The 18697-nt window shown below is 49.3% G+C and overlaps 1 protein-coding gene across 1 annotated transcript in view; it reads right to left on the minus strand.

The window, feature by feature from the left end:
* MTPN (myotrophin) overlaps positions 1–18697 on the minus strand; it is a 54366-nt gene that overhangs the window by 11419 nt on the left and 24250 nt on the right. Inside the window, exons 2-3 of the mRNA XM_029073016.2 lie at positions 10342–10455; positions 8573–8656 (exon numbers count right to left, since the gene is read on the minus strand). Coding sequence (XP_028928849.1) covers positions 8573–8656; positions 10342–10455 — 198 coding nt within the window. The remainder of the gene's footprint in view (positions 1–8572; positions 8657–10341; positions 10456–18697) is intronic.

Below are 18697 nucleotides of genomic sequence, written 5' to 3' on the forward strand. Positions count from 1 at the left end.
GTTAGGTTGGTCTTTAAAAATCAGCACCGCAAAACTAGCGGGTCTGAGAAGGATGGATGACTAATAAAAGGGAACGTAAGGCACTTGGCAAATCTAACGCGTTAAATAAACCCATAACCGTTATTGCCCGGCCTGAAAGCGACTGCAGAATTAAAAGCGTGCTTGATAGAACTGCACAGTGGAGACATAATCTACAATGGCTAAAAAGAGTTAAAGGAAAAATTAACTCAATTTCCTTGATTTTGTGGAACGTGCCGAATACCGAAATTTGAAGGGAAAACATAGCCTACGCAATCTTGAGGATTTTAGAGTATCAAGATGCAGAAAACGGAAGCAGCGTGGCCTGATGTAAAGGGAACAGGCCCGGGAGTCAGAGGACCTGGGTTCTTACCCCGCTTCCACCACCCGTCTGCTGTGTCACCTTGGGCAAATCACTTCACGGTGCCTCAGTTACCTCCTCTGGATTAAGACTAAGAGCCCCATGTGGGACAGGGACTGGGTACAACCTGATTATCCTGTAGCTAACCCAGTGTTTAGTACGGTGCCTGGTACATCGCAAGCACTTAAACACCGTTAAATTATAATAAAAACAAAAATAATCCCCCTGCATTCCTATAGATATACTATCCGGGGACTAAAGAAATACCACCAGCGTGGCTCGGCGGAAAGAGCATGGGCTTTGGAGTCAGAGGTCTTGGGTTTGAATCCCGGCTCTGCCACTTGTCAGCTGGGTGACCGTGGGCAAGTCACTTCACTTCTCTGGGCCTCAGTTACCTCATCTGTAAAATGGGGATGAAGACTGTGAGCCCCACGTGGGACAACCTGATTCCCCTGTGTCTACCCCAGCGCTTAGAACGGTGCTCTGCACATAGTAAGCGCTTAACAAATACCAACATTGTTATTGTTATTATTAACCTCCCCGCGTCCCAACCGAAAAACAGGGAGAGGCACCGGCATATTTTTTAAAGAGCCCACATCTATTCTTTTGGACCACTTTATAAAAAGGATATTTGTTAAACACTTACTATGTGTCAAAACACCGTTTTAAGTGCTGAGGTAAGTATAGGTCAGTTAGGTCGGACACAGTCCCTATCCCGCCTGGGGCTCACAATCCAAGTAGGAAGGAGAACAGGTAATGAACCCTCATTTTACAGTTGAAGAAACGGGCACAGAGAAGTTCAAATGACTTACTCAAGGTCACACGGCAATCGGGCGGCAGAGTCGGGATTAGAACCCAGTCCTTCTGACTCAGGCCCACGCTCTTTCCCCTAGGCCACACTGCTTCTTCACCATTTGTGGCGGTTGAGTTAGTGACGCAATTAACAGGTTTATATAAGCTTCTGAAATAAATATACCTGAACATACGTCTCTGATATTTATTTAGGTTTGGGAGTAAGTGAGAAATCTCTATTTATGGTGTCGGGCATCGTTCTTATTCTCTATGTAGGCCAATCTCTCGGGGACAGTTCTCAATAGGTATTTATGAATGGGAAAGTAATATTTAAAAGCCGTAACTGCTCTCGATCACACCGTCCCAGTACCATTTAACGCTTCCGAGGCAGCTCATAGCCGCTTAATCTAACCGGAGAATTGGGCGGGCAGTTTGGCGGGGGGGGGGGGGCGGAGAAAGACGCTCCGTTTACTTGTCTGCTGTACGACCTTGGGCAAGTCAGTCCCCTCATCTGGTAAAATGGGGATTAAGACCGTGAGCCCCACGTGGGACCAGGGCGGTTTTCCAACCCGATTAGGTCGAATCTACCCCGGTTCCTCGTTCGGTGGCTGGCACGTAGTAAGCGCTTAAATACCGTATGAAAAAAAAAAAAAAGGGAAAGGAAAGCGCCCCGGGTTTCCTATATGTGGCGCACCCTACCCGATCCGTTGTGCGCGTTTACGATGCGTTTCCCCCCAACTTTTGGTATTTCAAGTTCTTTGGCTGGAGTGCTTGGCAATACAAATGACTGTCAGCCCCAAGCAGTCAGATCTCTGCCCTGAGGCAATCTTATTCCAGTCTGTTTTGGTGGAAATCATGTTTTCCTTTCATTAGCGGGCGCTCATACTGAGTTTCTAAATTCCTGCTCATTACTTTGCCTTTTCTTCTACGATAATGATCTGGCTGCCTGATCTCCATTAGAAGTGGCATCTATTCTAGGCCGCTTCTTTTTCCCCAAGTACTTTTAATGAATTCATGAATAATCCATGGGAATGCAACCCCCTAGGAGCAGAGTAGCCCACGCCCAGCCATTTGCTACTCGTCAGACGCTGCCTTCTTACAATTCATCCGACAATTCAAACCCGGGAACGCGCTGGAGCGATCCGTATTTCAGCAATTGAGAGTTTTTATGAAGGGTATAATCAATTCCTCGGTTACCTGGCTACCTCTGTATTTCCAACTGCCTCTGGGGAGGGGGGCGGAGGGGAACGGATTCTTAAGCAAGTTAATCTTCGAAATCATTCTGTCTGTGAGAAAGCTGAACCCAATTTTGCCTTGGTATTTAGGGAAAGGTCCAAGTAAACCTACGCGCATATCGGAAATGAACCGCTCTTACGTATCTGTGACTAGCGATCGGCGGGGCAAGCTCGGCATCACCTCTGAACGCCAAGGCACAATCTTTGATACGGGAAAATGAGGGAAAAAAGGATAGAAAATTCAAGGCGGAAAGGCCGCCGGAGACATGATGTCGAATGGCCTAATTCATTCATTCATTCAATAGTATTTATTGAGCGCTTACTATGTGCAGAGCCCTGTACTAAGCGCTTGGAATGGACAATTCGGCAACAGATAGAGACAATCCCTGTCCTAATCGGAGGAGACAGACGGACAAAAACAAGACAACTTAATCACGGTAAATAGAATCAAGGGGCTGTACACCTCATTAACAAAATAAATAGGGTAATAATGGATAGAGCACAAGCCTGGGAGTCAGAAGGACCTGGGTTCTAATCCTAGCTCTGCCACTTGTCTGCTGTGTGACCCTGGGCAAATCACTTCACTTCTCTAGGCCTTAGTTACCTCATCTGCAAAATGGGGATTGAGACTGTGTCCAATCTGATTAGCTTGTACTTACCCCAGCACCTAGAACAACGTCCGACACACAGTAAGCACTTAACAAATACCATCATCACCATCAAGTGGTGAAAAGGCGCAAACTGGGAGAGGCTCCCTCCTCCTTCCAGCAGCTGAGATAAAGCACAAGCATCTAAATCCATTCTCGAGGCTGCGCGTTATGAGATTCCTAAGTGGCACATCCTGGTGGTCCCCAAAATATCTTGGGAGTCCCTTAGGGGCCCCGCAGCACTTATCTGTATCTAATATATTAGAAATTACTTATATACATGTCTGTCTCTCCCTCTAGACTATAAGCTCCTCGTGGGCAGGGAACGTGTCTGCCTACTTTGTTGTGCTGAATTTTCCCAGGGGCTCGGTACGGTGTTCTGCACATAGTAAGTGCTCAATGAATACCGACGACGTTGAAATAAGTGCCGGGAGGCGACGGGAGGAGGGATTTGCCGGGATCAGGGAGCACGCTTGGTCTCTGGCCATCCACCCCACGACTCTGGCACTGAGTTGACGAATCTGAACACCCTGGGGTGTTCCTGAAATTGAGCTGGTGTGTCCACTGTGGACTAGAAGACGCAGGTACCCCTTCTCCTGGAAATGTGAAACTCTTGGTAGAGCAGTGTTTGCCCAGAATCCTCTTGAAATCCAGACGGTCTAGCAGGAATGCTGAAAGCCATGTGCTTCATATGGGCTATTGCTCTTGTCTGTCCGTCACCCCGATTAGACCGTAAGCCCGTCAAAGGGCAGGGACTGTCTCTATCTGTTGCCCATTTGTACATTCCAAGCGCTTAGTACAGTGCTCTGCACCTAGTAAGCGCTCAATAAATGCGACTGAATGAATGAATGGGCGAACCCCATGCCTTTCAGACCAACCCTACCTGTTCCAAAACCAGAGAGGAGGATGAAAGCATGGCAGGTGGGAAAATCCACCAAAATGGCAGCCTCCCATATCAATCTGCCCCAGGATTTTTAAGAAGTTAGTAATGATCTCGGTTGAGTCGCAGTAATCACGGAACGTACACCTGGCAACCAGATGAACCTAATCCACTTTCTAAAGGGAGAGCAATATTCAGAGAGAAGGCGATACAGCATTCTAGATCAGTGCCCCAAACACGGGGAATTAAAAAAAACCAACTTCCAGCAAATTTATCTGTTAGTAAGAAATGATAAAACTGAGTTCCTGATTGGTTTTTTTTAAAAAATTAATATTTTCGGCTGCATGAGCAAATTTAAAGGCCTGCCCAAGGGAGGTCAAATCTGAAGACTGCAGGCTGACTGGAGAAATATGCTTCTACCTCTCCAGAACGAGGAAGCACGGCAGCAACAGCCTAGGAACTTGGAGCTTCCGATTTTCCTGCTCACTTCACGTCTCTCGACTTATCACATCCCTTCTCAGGCAATGCACTCTTAAGTTTGGGTCTCCATTTCTCCCACCTGCGGAACTGGCCACACGGAGAAGCAGAGTGGCCCAGTGGATAGAGTACGGGCCTGAGAGTCAGAAGGACCCGCGTTCTAATTCCGGGCTCTGCCTCTTGTCTGCTGTGCAACCTTGGGCAAGTCAATTCACTTCTCTGTGGCCCAGTTACCTCAACGGTAAAATGGGGAGACTGTGAGCCCTATGTGGGACAGGGACGGTGACAAATCGATTACCTCGGATCTAACCCAGCACTTGGGACATAGTAAGTGCTTAACAAATACAGTAAAAGAGAAAAAAAAAAAAGAACAAACTGACATGTTGGCAAACTTCTTTCCCATCAGCAGAGCTGGGAGGATTTCTACGAGTTAATATTTGCAAAAGTGACCATGCGAAAGAAGAGTGCCCATTTGCTTTAATTTTATAAGATACCAGAGAGGAACAGAAATAGACTTTAGTCTTTCTGGGGAAACTGGGCAGGTTCAGGTGTTATCATCACAGCTTTCCAATTACAAAAATCGCTCAAATAATTTTCTTCTATAAACGGAGATATAATATACACACAGCCAACAAAAAGAAAGAGCTAAAATCGTTTCTAGACTGTAAGCTCGTTGTGGGCTGGGAATGTGCGTACCAACTCTGTAAGGTCCACGTCGGCAGGGAATGCCTTTGTCTACTGTTATCGTGTACCCTTCCAAGCACTTAGTACAGTGCTTTGCACAGAGTAAGCACTCAATCAATATAACTGAATGAATGTCGTATTGAACTCCCCCGGGCGCTCAGTACAGTCTGCTAGATACAGTAAACGCTCACCAAATATGGCCCACCGGTCGCTTAAATTCAGATGACAAGCTTCTGCAAGGACTTCACCGTAATCCCGTCGTTTGCTCTGCCCTCCCCGTCCCCGCCTCCCCCCTCCCCCCGCCCACCTCGGGACTCCCCAGGATAGTCCTGACTTTTCGGTCCCGGGATCTTTGATCTTGGACTGCCGTTACCGGACCCGGCTCTCATTCGCTGATAACAAAAAAGACTCCCGGAGGACCCAGCGAGACACTCTACAGCGGGTCCAAATCTGTGCCTATCTAGCTAAAACTCCAACATTCTCACACTGTACAGGCCCCAGAGGATCGGGGATTTTCAAGGTTTAAAGGTCCTTACGACCAATTTACGAAGTGTCGGCTTTAGTCACACGTCTCCCCATCCCTGTGAGTGGGGTTTTTTCTTCAGTCGCTGTTAACACCTGAACCACAGCTGTCCACAGCACCTTGCTTCCTGAGATTGCCTTAATCGTGTGTAAATGAAGAACGGCTTGGAAGGTTTCAAACTCTTCCAGCCTTCATACCGTCCTATTATGTCCCATAATAATAACTCATGAACTTTGTGAAAAACTTCACCCCCGAGTTTCATGCGGGGGCTTCCTTTTTCACCCAAGGGAGCTTGGAATGAAATCCGGCCATCGAATCGCTGGCATCTAATAATGATAATGTTGGTATCTGTTAAGCACTTTACTATGTGCAGAGCACTGTTCTAAGCGCTGGGGTAGATACCGAGTCATCAGGTTGTTCCACGTGAGGCTCACAGTTAATCCCCATTTGACAGATGAGGTCACTGAGGCACCGAGAAGGTGACTTGCCCACAGTCACGCAGCTGACAAGTGGCGGAGCCGGGAGCCTGGGCTCTTTCCACTGAGCCACGCTGCTTCTCTGTCTCCTGAACACTTACTATATTCAGGGCACTTGGCCCAATACAACGGAGTCGGAAGACACGTTCCCTGCCCACAAAGGGTTTACAGCCCAGACGGGGAGACGGATATTAATATCAACCTCGGATCTGTACGCCAGTGCTGTGGGTGAATGAAGGGCGAAAACCCTAGGGCAAGGGTGCTGCAGAAGGGAGAAGGAGAAGAGGAAGTGAGGGCTTGGGAAGGGCAGGCCTGGTGGAGGAGATGTGCCTTCGGTAAAGCACATCTGAAGGTGGGGAGAGTCACTGTCTGTCGGATATGAAGAGGGAGGGCATTCCGGGTCAGAGGCAGGACCCGGGCGAGAGGTCGTCAGAGGCGGAAGAATTCGAGGTACAGTGAGCAGGTTGGCGTTAGAGGAGCCCATAAAAGACACAGACTTCCTTGTAGCCAGATAGCGACGCGCCCCATCTAAATTTAGCTCTCAAAACACCACCGGCCTAAACCTGCTAGAGCTCAGGGAACGGACACCTATCTGCACACTCACCGCCTTGAATCACATTTCATCCCACGCAGAATTCAAATCCCTAAGCATAATACACCTTTTTATATCTGCTAGGCGATTTGGAGAGAATTCTACAATTTGCAGGCTGTCAGGGAAACGCGAGGCAGAAGAACGGATTATTTCTATTCATTCCGTTAGGAGGACCTCCTCAGCGACGTTTCGTGCGGTGGGTCGAGGTTCCGGTAAGCTCCTCGGACTTCGGTTGGTTGGAGGCTTTGATGATGGCAAATGGCCCTACAGAAAACGGGGGGAGATATCGCGTCCCAAGAGATTCAACCGGCAAAGCCTGACTGGGATTTTTCTAATCTGTGGACGGTGACGGAAAGATGGTCCTCGGGAATGAATGCTGCTTTTTTAAAAATGGTATTTGTTTGGCACTTATGTGCCAGGCACTGTTCTGAGCGCTCGGGTAGATACAAACTAATCAGGTTGGACACAATCCCTGTCCCACGGGGGCTCAGAGTCTTAATCCCCATTTTACAGATGAGGGAACTGAGGCCCCAAGAAGTGAAGTGACTTGCCGAAGGTCTCGCGACAGGCAAACGGCAGAGCCGGGATTAGAACACAGGTCTTTCTGACTGCCAGGCCCGTGCTCTACCCACTAGAGTTTCCTTTTCCTTCTTAAACATCAAAGACGAGAGATCGAATGATCTTTAGAGCCCGAGAAGGGATGGATCCGAGAGCGGTCCGATGCTAGCTGAGTAAACCTGGGCTTTCTTTTCGACGTCCACTTTACAAAAATTCAGGCATCAGTGAGATAAACCTTTGTCATCGACACAGATGCGTTTCAGCAACCAGTCAGTGGCTACTACATTTCTGTTTATTAATTTATTTGTTTATATTCATGTCGGTCTCCCCTCTAGAATATAAGCTCACTGTGGGAAGGGAATGGGTCTACCAACTCCGTTGTATTGTAGTCTTGCGAATACGGTGCTCTGTACACGTTAAGCACTCAATAAAGATGACTGAATGATACCTATTCACCTCCTAATTAGAACGGGAGCCCAGGTGTCACAGGGACTGTGTCTGACATCTTGTATTTCCTCCAGTGTTCAGAACGAAGCTTGGCTCGCAGTCTTAAATACCACAATTACCATGATCTCAGCCGTGTACTTTCCCGGCATTTAGTACAGTGGTTTGCACACGGAAGGTGCTTAATAAGTACGATTACTTGGAACGGCCATCAAAAGGACAACGTTAGGAAAAAAAAAAAAAAAAAAGTCGGCCGGAGCAATGTTGGATGCCGAGAAATGTTAAGTCCGGCATTGTGAGATCCCAATTTCAAACTTTTCTTCCCTCAAATTCCTAGTCTTATGATTACAGAAACAGGGCGGGAGATGGAAAGAGAAAGGGAAAGGTGATGGGATAGGAAGAAGGATTGGGGGGAGGGGAGGAGGGAGTCGCTTGGGGAAAATCAGGGAAACAAGAAACAAGTTTCAACTAACTCCCGAGGGAAGATAGAAACCATAGAAACCGAAGTGAAGAGTTAAGAGAGGATATATTTGGTGCTAGAGGTCTCTGGCCTGGGGGCAGGGTAGAGGAAATGGTGTCTTCTTTCACTTTGGTCAATTTAAACAGAAAAACGAGGCGGGGCGGGGCGGGGGGGGGGGAGGGGGAAGGAGACCGGATCACGATTCTCCTCCTCCAGAGAGCGTGACCAAAGCTACGGGACGCTCGTCTGAACAGCACCCACGTTTCGAGACCTTAATCCTCCAGGAGGGCAAAGAGAATCAGTAAGGGTGGACGGTCAGTCCCTCTTAATGTCAATATTAACCGTGTGATCCTTCCAACAGATATTATCCGTGAATGGCAGTTTAGCATTAAGAGATGCAGGGAAAACCAATAACGGGAGCTCACCTTTGAGAGAAGCAATTTCACACAGGAAACATGACCCTCGTAGACAGCAGATAGGAGAGGGGTGATGTGATGTTTATCTGGAGCCTGTAAAATGAGAAATTAAAAAATAAATAAATAAGGCAACCCTTCCACCAGGGGCAGGGTTCGCCAAGTTATCGCAAACGCTCTTATTGATGTCAAAGCTTGGAGAAATGTGATTTTTATTCGTACCGATTCGTAGATAAAATGGTTGTAACAGCGACATCTCTCTTTTACTGCATTTGTCAGGCCCTTGCTATGTAATAACAATACTGATTATGGTGGAATTTGTTAATTAATTCCGTATTACTTATTGTTAGGCACTTACTACGTGCCAGGCACTGTACTAAACGCCCGGACAGAAGTAAGGTCATCGGGTTGGACCCTGTCCCACTCAGAGCTCAGTCTTCACCCCCATTTGATGGATGAGGTAACTGAGGCCAACGGAAGTGTCATGACTTGCCCAAGATCACGCGGCAGCAAAGTGGCGGACCTGGGATTAGAACCCAGGTCCCCAGACTCCCGGACCCGAGTTCTTCCCACTAGGCCGCGGTGCTTCTCGATCTGACCGGACCCGACTTGGGGAAAGGAAAGGGAATCATCCTCCGTTCAGTTTCGCGGATTAACATTCCCTCTTCTTCATGTTCCCCTGCACTTTCATCTACCTGACCGAGAGTATCCCTGCGCGCCTGCCCAGCGGCGAGAGCAAGGACCTGGGAGTCGGAGGTCGTGGGTTCTAATCCCGGCTCTGCCACACGTCTGCTGGGTGACCTTGGGCAAGTCACTCCACTTCTCTGTGCCTGTTACCTCATCTCTAAAAATGGGGATCAGGACTGTAAGCCCCAAGAGGGACACGGACTAAGTCCAACCTGATTATACCTTGTGTCTACCCCAACGCTGAGAACAGTGTTTGGCACATAGTAAGCGCTTACCAAATGCCACCGTTATTACTGTTCAATAGTAACACAGAGAACATGACCGGTTTAATGCTTCGGGGATCCATATTCACGCCGACACCCTCACCAAAGTCCTTGGGCCACGGAAGCGGGTTTCCACGTCTCCCCTACTAGACCGTGAGCTCCTTGTGGGCAGGTGATGCGTCTACCAACTCTGTGGAATTATACTCTCCCAAGCGCTTAGTACAGTGCTTCGCACCCAGTAAGCTCTCAATAAATGCCACCGATTGATTGACTGAGAAGGTCGAGGCAGAACCCGCAGTTTTCTAGAAGAGCCTGGCTATTTTCCGAGCGCCTCCTGGGTCCCGTTCTACATATCTGGGAGCATCCAAAAGGTTCGGGGTCCCACGTTCTCGATGAGATTATCTAATGAGATTTGAGATCCGGGTGGAGGGGGGAAAAATCACAGCTATGGAAATAAAATGCTTTTTTAGGTGCATTCACTTCATCTCCCAAAATTGGAGAGCGAGGCTGGTTGTGAGCAGGGAGTGTGCGTTCGCCGTTACACTGTACTCTCCCAAGCGCTCAGTACAGTGCTTTGCACACCGTAAGCGCCCAATAAATAACGACTGAACGAAGGCCAACGCTTTCAATTTTCGACTTCAAAGGCGATTTATTCTAAGACTTCCGAGGGGCTATTTCCCAATGAAAGGAAAGGACCCTATTTAATTGCAAACAATCCTCTCTCCTCTCATTCATGATGAGGTCCTTGTAAAAATGTCTTTAGAAGGCTACACAAGCTAATTAAACACACAACAGGGTCGGTATAAGGACGACCCAGTTTTCTTTACGTACGTTAATATCCGCTCCTTTTAGTAGCAGAAATTCCAGGATTTCCAGCTGTCCACAGTCTGCTGCATAATGAAGCGGCTTCCTGCCACCTTCCAGGGTCCGGTTGACATCTTCGCCCTTAGAGGAGGAGGACAAAATAAGCACAAGAGGAAGAGCGAGGCATTGGCGGAGGGAGGGAAGTACAGGGGACCGTATTATTTACTGTTTCCTAAAGTCACCGGCCTTTGAAGCAGCAGCCAAAGATGCACCGAGGTCGGAAAACAACGGCGTTCTACGTGAAGCTAAAGGGGTTTACAGTTTTGGCAGGACCACAGCGGGGTGGAGAGTTCATTTTTTCAGAGGGCGGAAGGGGTGAAAAACAGAGTTGAACAGAAAGTCGGCGTAATTCCCCCGTCCAGTGGGACTTCGGCTAAATCCAAGCTGAACCGTTCTCCCAGTCGCCACGGCTCAGAGTTCCGTGGCCGAGCCCGGTCAAGGTGGACGGGACAGATGAGTCAGAGTGGACTGGGAATTGGACGCGCGGCCTAATGGAAAGAGCACGGGGCTGGGAGTCAGGTCCTTTGACCTGGGTTCTGATTTTGGTTCTCCCTCTTGTCTGCCGGATGACCTGAGGCAGGTCACTTCACTCCCCTGGGCCTCAGTTACCTCAGCTCGTTGTGGGCGGGGCAACGTGCCCGTTATGCTGTAATAATGTTGGTATTTGTTAAGCGCTTACTAAGTGCAGAGCACCGTACTAAGCGCCAGGGTGATACAGGGACATCAGGTTGTCTCACATGAGGCTCACGGTCTTCATCCCCATTTGACAGATGTGGCAACTGAGGCCCAGAGAAGTGAAGTGACTTGCCCACAGTCACACAGCTGCCAAGTGGCAGAGCCGGGATTCGAACCCATGACCTCCGACTTCCACCCTACCAAGTGCTTCACACAGTGATCTGCACAGTTAGTACCCAATAAATACGACCGACTGACCAGGCGGGGATAAAGACTGAGCCCCAAGTGGGACACGGACTGGGTCCGAATTGATTACCTTATATCTACCCAGTGCTTCGCAGAATGCCCGGCTCAGAGTAAGCGCTTAAATACGATTCTTGACAAATACCATCAAAGAGAGATCGAGGTCTTTATTATCCAAGGTGATAAAAGGGTCAGAGTAAGAGGGAATTAACAGCTCTAAATTTACCCTGTACCCTGAGAGCGCCTTGTGGGCAGTGGTGGGAGATACTGTACTTTGCCAAGCGCTCAGTACAGTGCCCTGCACAAAATAAACCCTTCTAGACTGCCAGATCGTTTTGGGCAGGGAACGTGACTGCCGACTCTGCTGTACTGCACTCTCCCAAGCGCTTAGTGCCGCTCTCTGCACATAGTAAGCGCTCAAATACGACTGATGGCGGATCGACGGCGCTTACCGATCGACCTACTCTACACTTGAGAACGTGCATTCACATCTCATCACGTTACCGGCCGCATTCGGCAGCAAGTCAATACGGGGCGATCCAGTTGCAGACCGTGAGAGGGCAAGCTCCGAAGCCCTTAGCAAAAAGAGAGCGGTGGGCACTGCTCATGGCAAGCCGTTGGCTTAAATGAGCCCCGAGGCGCTTCTCAAACTAGAACTGACATTTTAGGTTGTCAGAGGGAGTTTCTGGCCACGTGGTCAATTTCAGTTTGCAAAGGATTCCCTACATAATTGAAGCACTGCCTCCGTCTCCGCTCTCGACTCTCTCCCGTGCCGCCGCTGCCCTCGACGGGGGAGTCTTTCATTCATTTATTCATTCAGTAGTATTTATTGAGCGCTTACTGTGTGCACGGCACCGTACTAAGCGCTTGGAATGGACCATTCGGCAACAGATAGAGACGATCCCTGCCCACCGGGGAGTCTTTACCTGTAGCAGACTACCTTCCACTCGCTAGCCGCTGGCCAAGCTAGGAATGGGATGGGTCTGTCTCTGCTTGACCCTCCCTCCCGTCGTCGAGAGCGGCGGAGAACTGGAAACTCTCCAGGTGCGGCCCTGAGAGGGGGCTGCGGTCTTACTCCTACAGAAATTAGGGCAGGGCGAACGCATCAGGGAGAAAAAGCTAGCTCGTTTTTTTAAAAAAAAGTCCATTAAAAACTATTAAAAAAAGTCCATTCCAAAACAAGCACTCTTTACGTCCCCCAAGAAGATGATGCAGTGTATCCAGATTCTACGAATTCTTCAATTAGTCCATGCCTAACCCATGCGATCATTTTCATTAGTTCCTTAACTTAGATACTAACTGTTCCACCTTCACCGTCTGGCACCAAGCCCGGCTTGCCAAGACACTCTTTCTTCCCGTCACGGACTCAGAAGTTGGGAGGGAACTAGAGAGAGAATCTAGTTAGCGTCGCGAGGAAAAAAAAAAACTGAGAAAAGATGTCGTTAAAATGGCCTTCCCAAAATACACCGCTTCAGCGTAGGAAAGTGATTTCAGGGCAGTGCGGAACGAAGGTTTATCGTCTACAGAACTCAATCTGGGTATTGTTTCTGGAGGAATATCAGTGACAGGTGAGCTTGGCTTTTATAGCAGACTGCATTAGGGAAGCCGAAAGCGAGGAGGCCAGAGGACCCAGGGAGACAAAGCTGCGTCGCCTCTGAAGGCTGGAAGTCGACTGTCACGGGGAAACCAGCAGGGCATACAGCAGGCAGGAAAGGAATGGTTACGTTAGAGCGGAGGCCCCGAAAGGATCGGGAAACACGGAAGCGGAAGCAACAGCAGGTGCCGCAAGGAACGGACACAACTAAGCTCGCGCCGTGGGCAGGGACCGTGTCTACCCGACTCCGTTGGAGGATACGCTCCCAAATGCTTCGTACGGGGCTCTGCACGCAGTGAGCACCCAAAGTTTATAAGTACTCAAAATACCACCGGTTGATGAGAATGCTACAAGGGTCGCCCTCGGTGGATGCTCACGGTGGCTAGAACTTGGGGTCTCACAGCGGCCTCTGCGATCGCACGCGCCACCGCCGTCGGTTGAATTTCGCCGTCAGCGGTGACGTCTTCGAGGGCGACGGACCTCTGTACGGATGTACGTACACGAGGAAGCTTAATCTCGGCACCGGAACAGATCCGGGGCTTTAAGGAATAGGTTGCCTTTCCAAGGATCGGCTCTCCTTTGGGTTCTCGCGGATGAGCAGAGAGGCACCCCGTGCTTAAATGACGACTTTGTAGGGAAGGGTCCGTGCTGGATCCGACTGGGTGGAATCTACCCCAGAGCTTAGCACGCGGTAAGCGCCGAGCGAATTCCGCCACCCTCCTCATTAGAAGCAGAACTCTGCGGTGAAAGCTGGAAACGGAAGGGGGAAGATCCCTTCCCCTCTGCCGTGAAGACGCGGACACGGGCCATTCCTGACCGACTCAGCAGGCGGGATCCCAAATGACTGAAACTAGGGCGCTGTTCTCCGTACCGCGATTCATGTCTCCCGCTGTTGACTGTAACCTCACTGTAGGCAGGGACCGGTGTATTCGGTTATACTGTGGCCTCCCAAGCTCTTAGTGTGGTGCTCTGCTCAGGGCGAGCACTTAATAAACACCGTTTGTCGATCGACCGGTGCTGTTTCGGTCCCGCATTAACCCTCGCGGTTTCTGCGGTCCTGCCGGAGTCCCTGCGGCAAAGTGGCAAGTTGCCCGGCTGTCCGTTTCCTCTGATGTTGATAATGGCATTTGTTACGCGCGTACTGTGCGCCGAGCACTGTTCTAAGCGCTGAAACTTGGCTAGGCCCCTGTCCCCTCCCTCACAACCCCCGCTAGGACTAGCACGGTGACCGAGACGGGCTGCCGTTACCGTCTCACCTATCTATGCAGGTCTAGGCTGGATTTCATATAAATCGTCCCAGAAAGCAAGCTTCTGCTTTTTGACGTATTTAATTTCAAAATAAGAACCATATAAACACGGAGCCCACTGGTTAGCAAAATGCAGAAGTGAATATACAGAATGCCTCCCGGAGGAGAGGGATTTTTTAGACCGTTCTGTGGCGCGGTTTGTTGTAATTTATTTATATCCACGTCTGCCTCCCCCTCTATGTGGGCAGAGGACCTGTCTACCGATTCCGTTACACCGAACTCTGGTTTTTGTAATTTATCTATATCCACGTCTGTCTTCCCCTATAGACTGTGAGCTCACTGTGGGCAGGGAACCTGCCTACCGACTCCCTTATACTGAACTCTCCCAGGAGTTTAGTACAGTGCTGTGCACATAGTAGGTGCTCAGTAAGAAAGACCAATTGATCTAGGAGGGCGATAGATGCGAGGGCCCGGTGAGCTTCGAAGAAACGAAGAATGGGAGGGCGTGGGGCAAAAGCTAAGAAGCAGAGAGCCGTCAGCGGACCTAAGCAGCGTGGCTCAGTGGAAAGAGCACGGGCTCTGGGGTCGGAGGTCGTGGGTTCGAATCCCGGCTCGGCCACTCGTCAGCCGTGTGACTTTGGGCGAGTCACTTCACTTCTCGGTGCCTCAGTTACCTCATCTGTAAAATGGGGATGAAGACTGTGAGCCCCGCGGGGGACAACCTGATTCCCCTGTATCTACCCCGGCGCTTAGAACGGTGCTCGGCACGTAGTAAGCGCTTAACAAATACCAACGTTATTATTGAAAGCCAGTGGTCAGGAGTTCCGCTTAACGTGAGAGCCCCCGGCTCTCTTGGAGGAGGGAAGTCAGAAGTTGTTTGAAGGAGATGATCCGAGCAACTGGGAGGAAGGGAGACTGAAACGATCAACGCCGTCCGAGAGCTTACCGTGTGCAGAGCCCCAACTAAACGCTGTGGAGAATCCTTGGACTGTGAGGCCCACGAGCGATGAGGGACCGGGGCCCGAAACCCAGCGCTTAGTAGGTTGGTTGGCTCAGAGTAAGGGCTGAGCAAATACGATTATTAGTGCAACACAACAGAGTGGGTAGGCACGTTCCTTACCCACCAGGAGCGTAAAATTCAGAGGGGGAGCTGTAGGAGGCAGAGAGACCTGCTGGCTCAGTCATTTATACCGACAGGGGCACTGAAAAATGAAATACTCCTGCACGCGCGGGACCTGGAGTTCCACAGATATACACGCCGACAAACCTCGCCTTGCACTCAATTTCAAAGTGAGCTGGAACTCTGAGGAGAGAATCTCGACCCTTAGAAAGGTTAGACCAAATGATACCAAATGATCAAATCTTTGTGCAGTCTCCTGGAGGATCTACACTGTTCCTGTTCGATGTTACTGCAATCACTTGTTTGCTGCAACTCTGAGGGGAAAATCTTTTGTTTTTTAAATTGTATCTGTTGCCGGGCTGGGGTACTTACAAGCTAATCAGGTTGGACCCTCTCCAGGTTAGGCCCACAGTCTTAATCCCCATTTTACAGATGAGGTAACTGGGCACAGAGAAGGGAAACGACTTGCCCAAGGCCACCCAGCAGACCCGTGCCAGAGCTGGGATTTAGAACCCAGGGCCTCTGACTCATAGGCTCACGTTCTTTCCGCTAGGCCACGCTGCTTCCTGATGAACGTTTACCAGATTACCAATGAAGAGAAGCTGCGTGGCTCAGTGGAAAGAGCACGGGCTTTGGAGTCGGAGGTCATGAGTTCGAATCCCAGCTCGGCCACTCGTCAGCTGTGTGACTGTGGGCAAGTCACTTAACTTCTCTGGGCCTCAGTTACCTCATCTGTAAAATGGGGATTAAGACTGTGAGCCCCATGTGGGACAACCTGATTCCCCTATGTCTACCCCAGCGCTTAGAACGGTGCTCTGCACATAGTAAGCGCTTAACAAATACCAACATTATTATTATTATTCTTGCAGGCACCTTCCCCTTCATCCTCTATTACTTCGATCGGTGGTATTTATTGAGCATTACGTGCAGACCACTGTACTAAGCACTTGGGAGAGTACAATACTTCCCCCAACAAGCTTTTTATGCTTTAGTGTCTGTCCCTCCCTCTAAACTGTAAGCTCCCTGAGGGCCGGTATCACGCCCGCCAGCTCTAATGTACTTCCCAAAGGACTCCGTATAGTGCTCCGAAGACAGTAGGTGCTCAATAAATAGTACCGAATGGCTATTTTTATTAGGTGTGCAAAACTCTGCTTCCACCCCTCAGGGTTTAGGGCCAGCAAAACGGGAAGACACGCTAAACCCCTTCACTCTCCAAGTTCCTCGCTGTGGCTCCCTCATCGTGGAGGGAAAGAGAAGAATAACATTCCAACAGCAAACCCACATTCCATTTACTTCTCCGCTACTGGCTTATTCATTTAGCATCCATTTCTGGACCCGCTCCCAAAACGTCTCCGGTATGATTCGATTTTCAAATACGGTCGTACGCATTTAGGAGACCCATTTTAATGTAATGTATTTTTTTTTTATATCACCAGCGTTAGAACTCTTTCACCCCTCTTTCTCATTATCGATTTTAATTCGGAGGGGTGAGCCCACTAAGTTTCCCCTCATTTAAACCTCAGGGAGAACGATTGCGCTGGTAATGGTTCACCAGCTTCCATGGTTAATAATTACAAATTTGCCAGTGGTTGAAGCTGCGTCATCCGAGAAGCCAGACTCTAAGCCTGGCTCTTCAGAGAAAGTTAAAACTGAAAAAGAAAACATGAGTATCTGTGTGTTTTCCTTTAAAAATGGTATTTGTTAAGCTCTTACTATGTGCCAGGTACTGTTTCAAGTGCTGAGTGCATCGGGCGGACGCAGTCCGTGTCCCACGGTGGGCTCACGGTCGTAATCCCCATTTTACAGACGAGGTAACCGAAGTCCAGAGAAGTGAAACGACTTGCCCCGGGGTCACACGGCTGACAAGTGGTGGAGCCAGGACCTGTGCTCTATCCACATAACCGCTAGACCCGCTGCTTCTGTCTGTGGCAGGTAACATCTACCAACTCGGTTGTACCGTATTCCCTCGAACGCTTAGCAGACCGCTCGGCACACAGTAAGCGCTCAATAAATACCACTGATCGAGGGACTGAACAATACAAACATCCCGATGCAGTGGGGAGGAAACGGGACCCTACACAGGCGGTCCTCGACTGAAAAAAGTCTTGTCCTCTAAACCGTAAACTCGTTGTGGGCAGGGAACATGCCTACCAACTCTATTAGATTGTACTCTCCCAAGTGTTTAGTAGAGTGATCTACACCCGCTAAGCCCCCAGTAAATACGATTAATTTTGTAATTTACTTGTAAATTGACTCTGAGCTTTGCAATATACTGGTTTTAACTTTACAACGTTAACCTACTCTGTGGTACTGGGTCTGGGGGGGGGGGGAGGGGTAAGGTGGGGAACACCAGGTAGAGGTGCTAGGGAGATCCTATACGTCCGACGAAGTTTGCTATCCTATCATGGAACCTCTTTTGACAATATAAATTCAGTAATGTGACTTGTCTATATTTGACAATTGTGGGTAATTTGGGTAGAAACCGACTGACTTGGGGGAATCTGGTACTCAAGTTAATTTCTAATATTAAACATCTTCCTTGGCCGACTGACTACTTGAAAAGGAAAGAGGGGGAGGAAAATGGATCGGTTTCAAACAGCCTCTGGCCCAACCCACACATAGTTCACTTTTTATATTTATAAACCAGCCGAACTCTGGAAAAGCCTCTTCAGATCTCAACAAGCAGCACCTGGGCAGCAAGCAAGATCATTTCGGAAAGAATTTCCTGAATTCTGGCCAAATTCTTGGGGAGCGGTGACTTGAATACAAGTGGGTCCCAGGGACACACAGAGCCATGGGTCACCGCTTTTGTCAGGTTAAATTCTTGGGGATTTTTTCTTTCCAAATGACTGCCACGGGAAAACCCGGAGGATAACCCAGAGAATTAACATCACTTTCCCCCAAGTTAAACCAAATGAATTTAAAAGACACTTAAAAACTCCAGTGGAGAGCCACTACTAGGTTGTAAGCTCCTTGAGGGCTGGGATCGCGTTGACGACCTCCAAAGCAGCGTATGCTCCCGAGGGCTTAGGACAGTGCTCTAAACACAGTGTGGATTCAATAAAGACGGATCTATCGATACATCTTCGAGTCTGTTGCTGGGGCAGGACAGATGAGCTCCAGGTTGGTGCTCCTTGGGAGACCTGGAGCCCCGGCGATTACTCACAAGGCCCAGCGGAACCCAAAGCCAACTGGCAATACGGTGTCAGAACCTTCTTCTGATTCCTGAAGAACAAGGGGGGGATTCTTCTAAGGCTCGGTTCTACTTTCCCAAAGCCCCCAGAGAGAAGAATTTCCAGGGACGACTCTTGCTTTTCTCTAATGGAGAGAACAGAGCTCACTGCACTGTTCTTCCTGGAGCCTGGGGCCGAGAAGTGGGGAGAAGCGGGAGACCGCAGTTCCTGTTTTCCTCTCGCAGTTTTAGAAAGTGATAGTGAAGTAGAG

This window comes from Ornithorhynchus anatinus, chromosome 10 (assembly GCF_004115215.2).
Source record: "Ornithorhynchus anatinus isolate Pmale09 chromosome 10, mOrnAna1.pri.v4, whole genome shotgun sequence".
Taxonomy (NCBI): Eukaryota; Metazoa; Chordata; class Mammalia; order Monotremata; family Ornithorhynchidae; genus Ornithorhynchus; species Ornithorhynchus anatinus.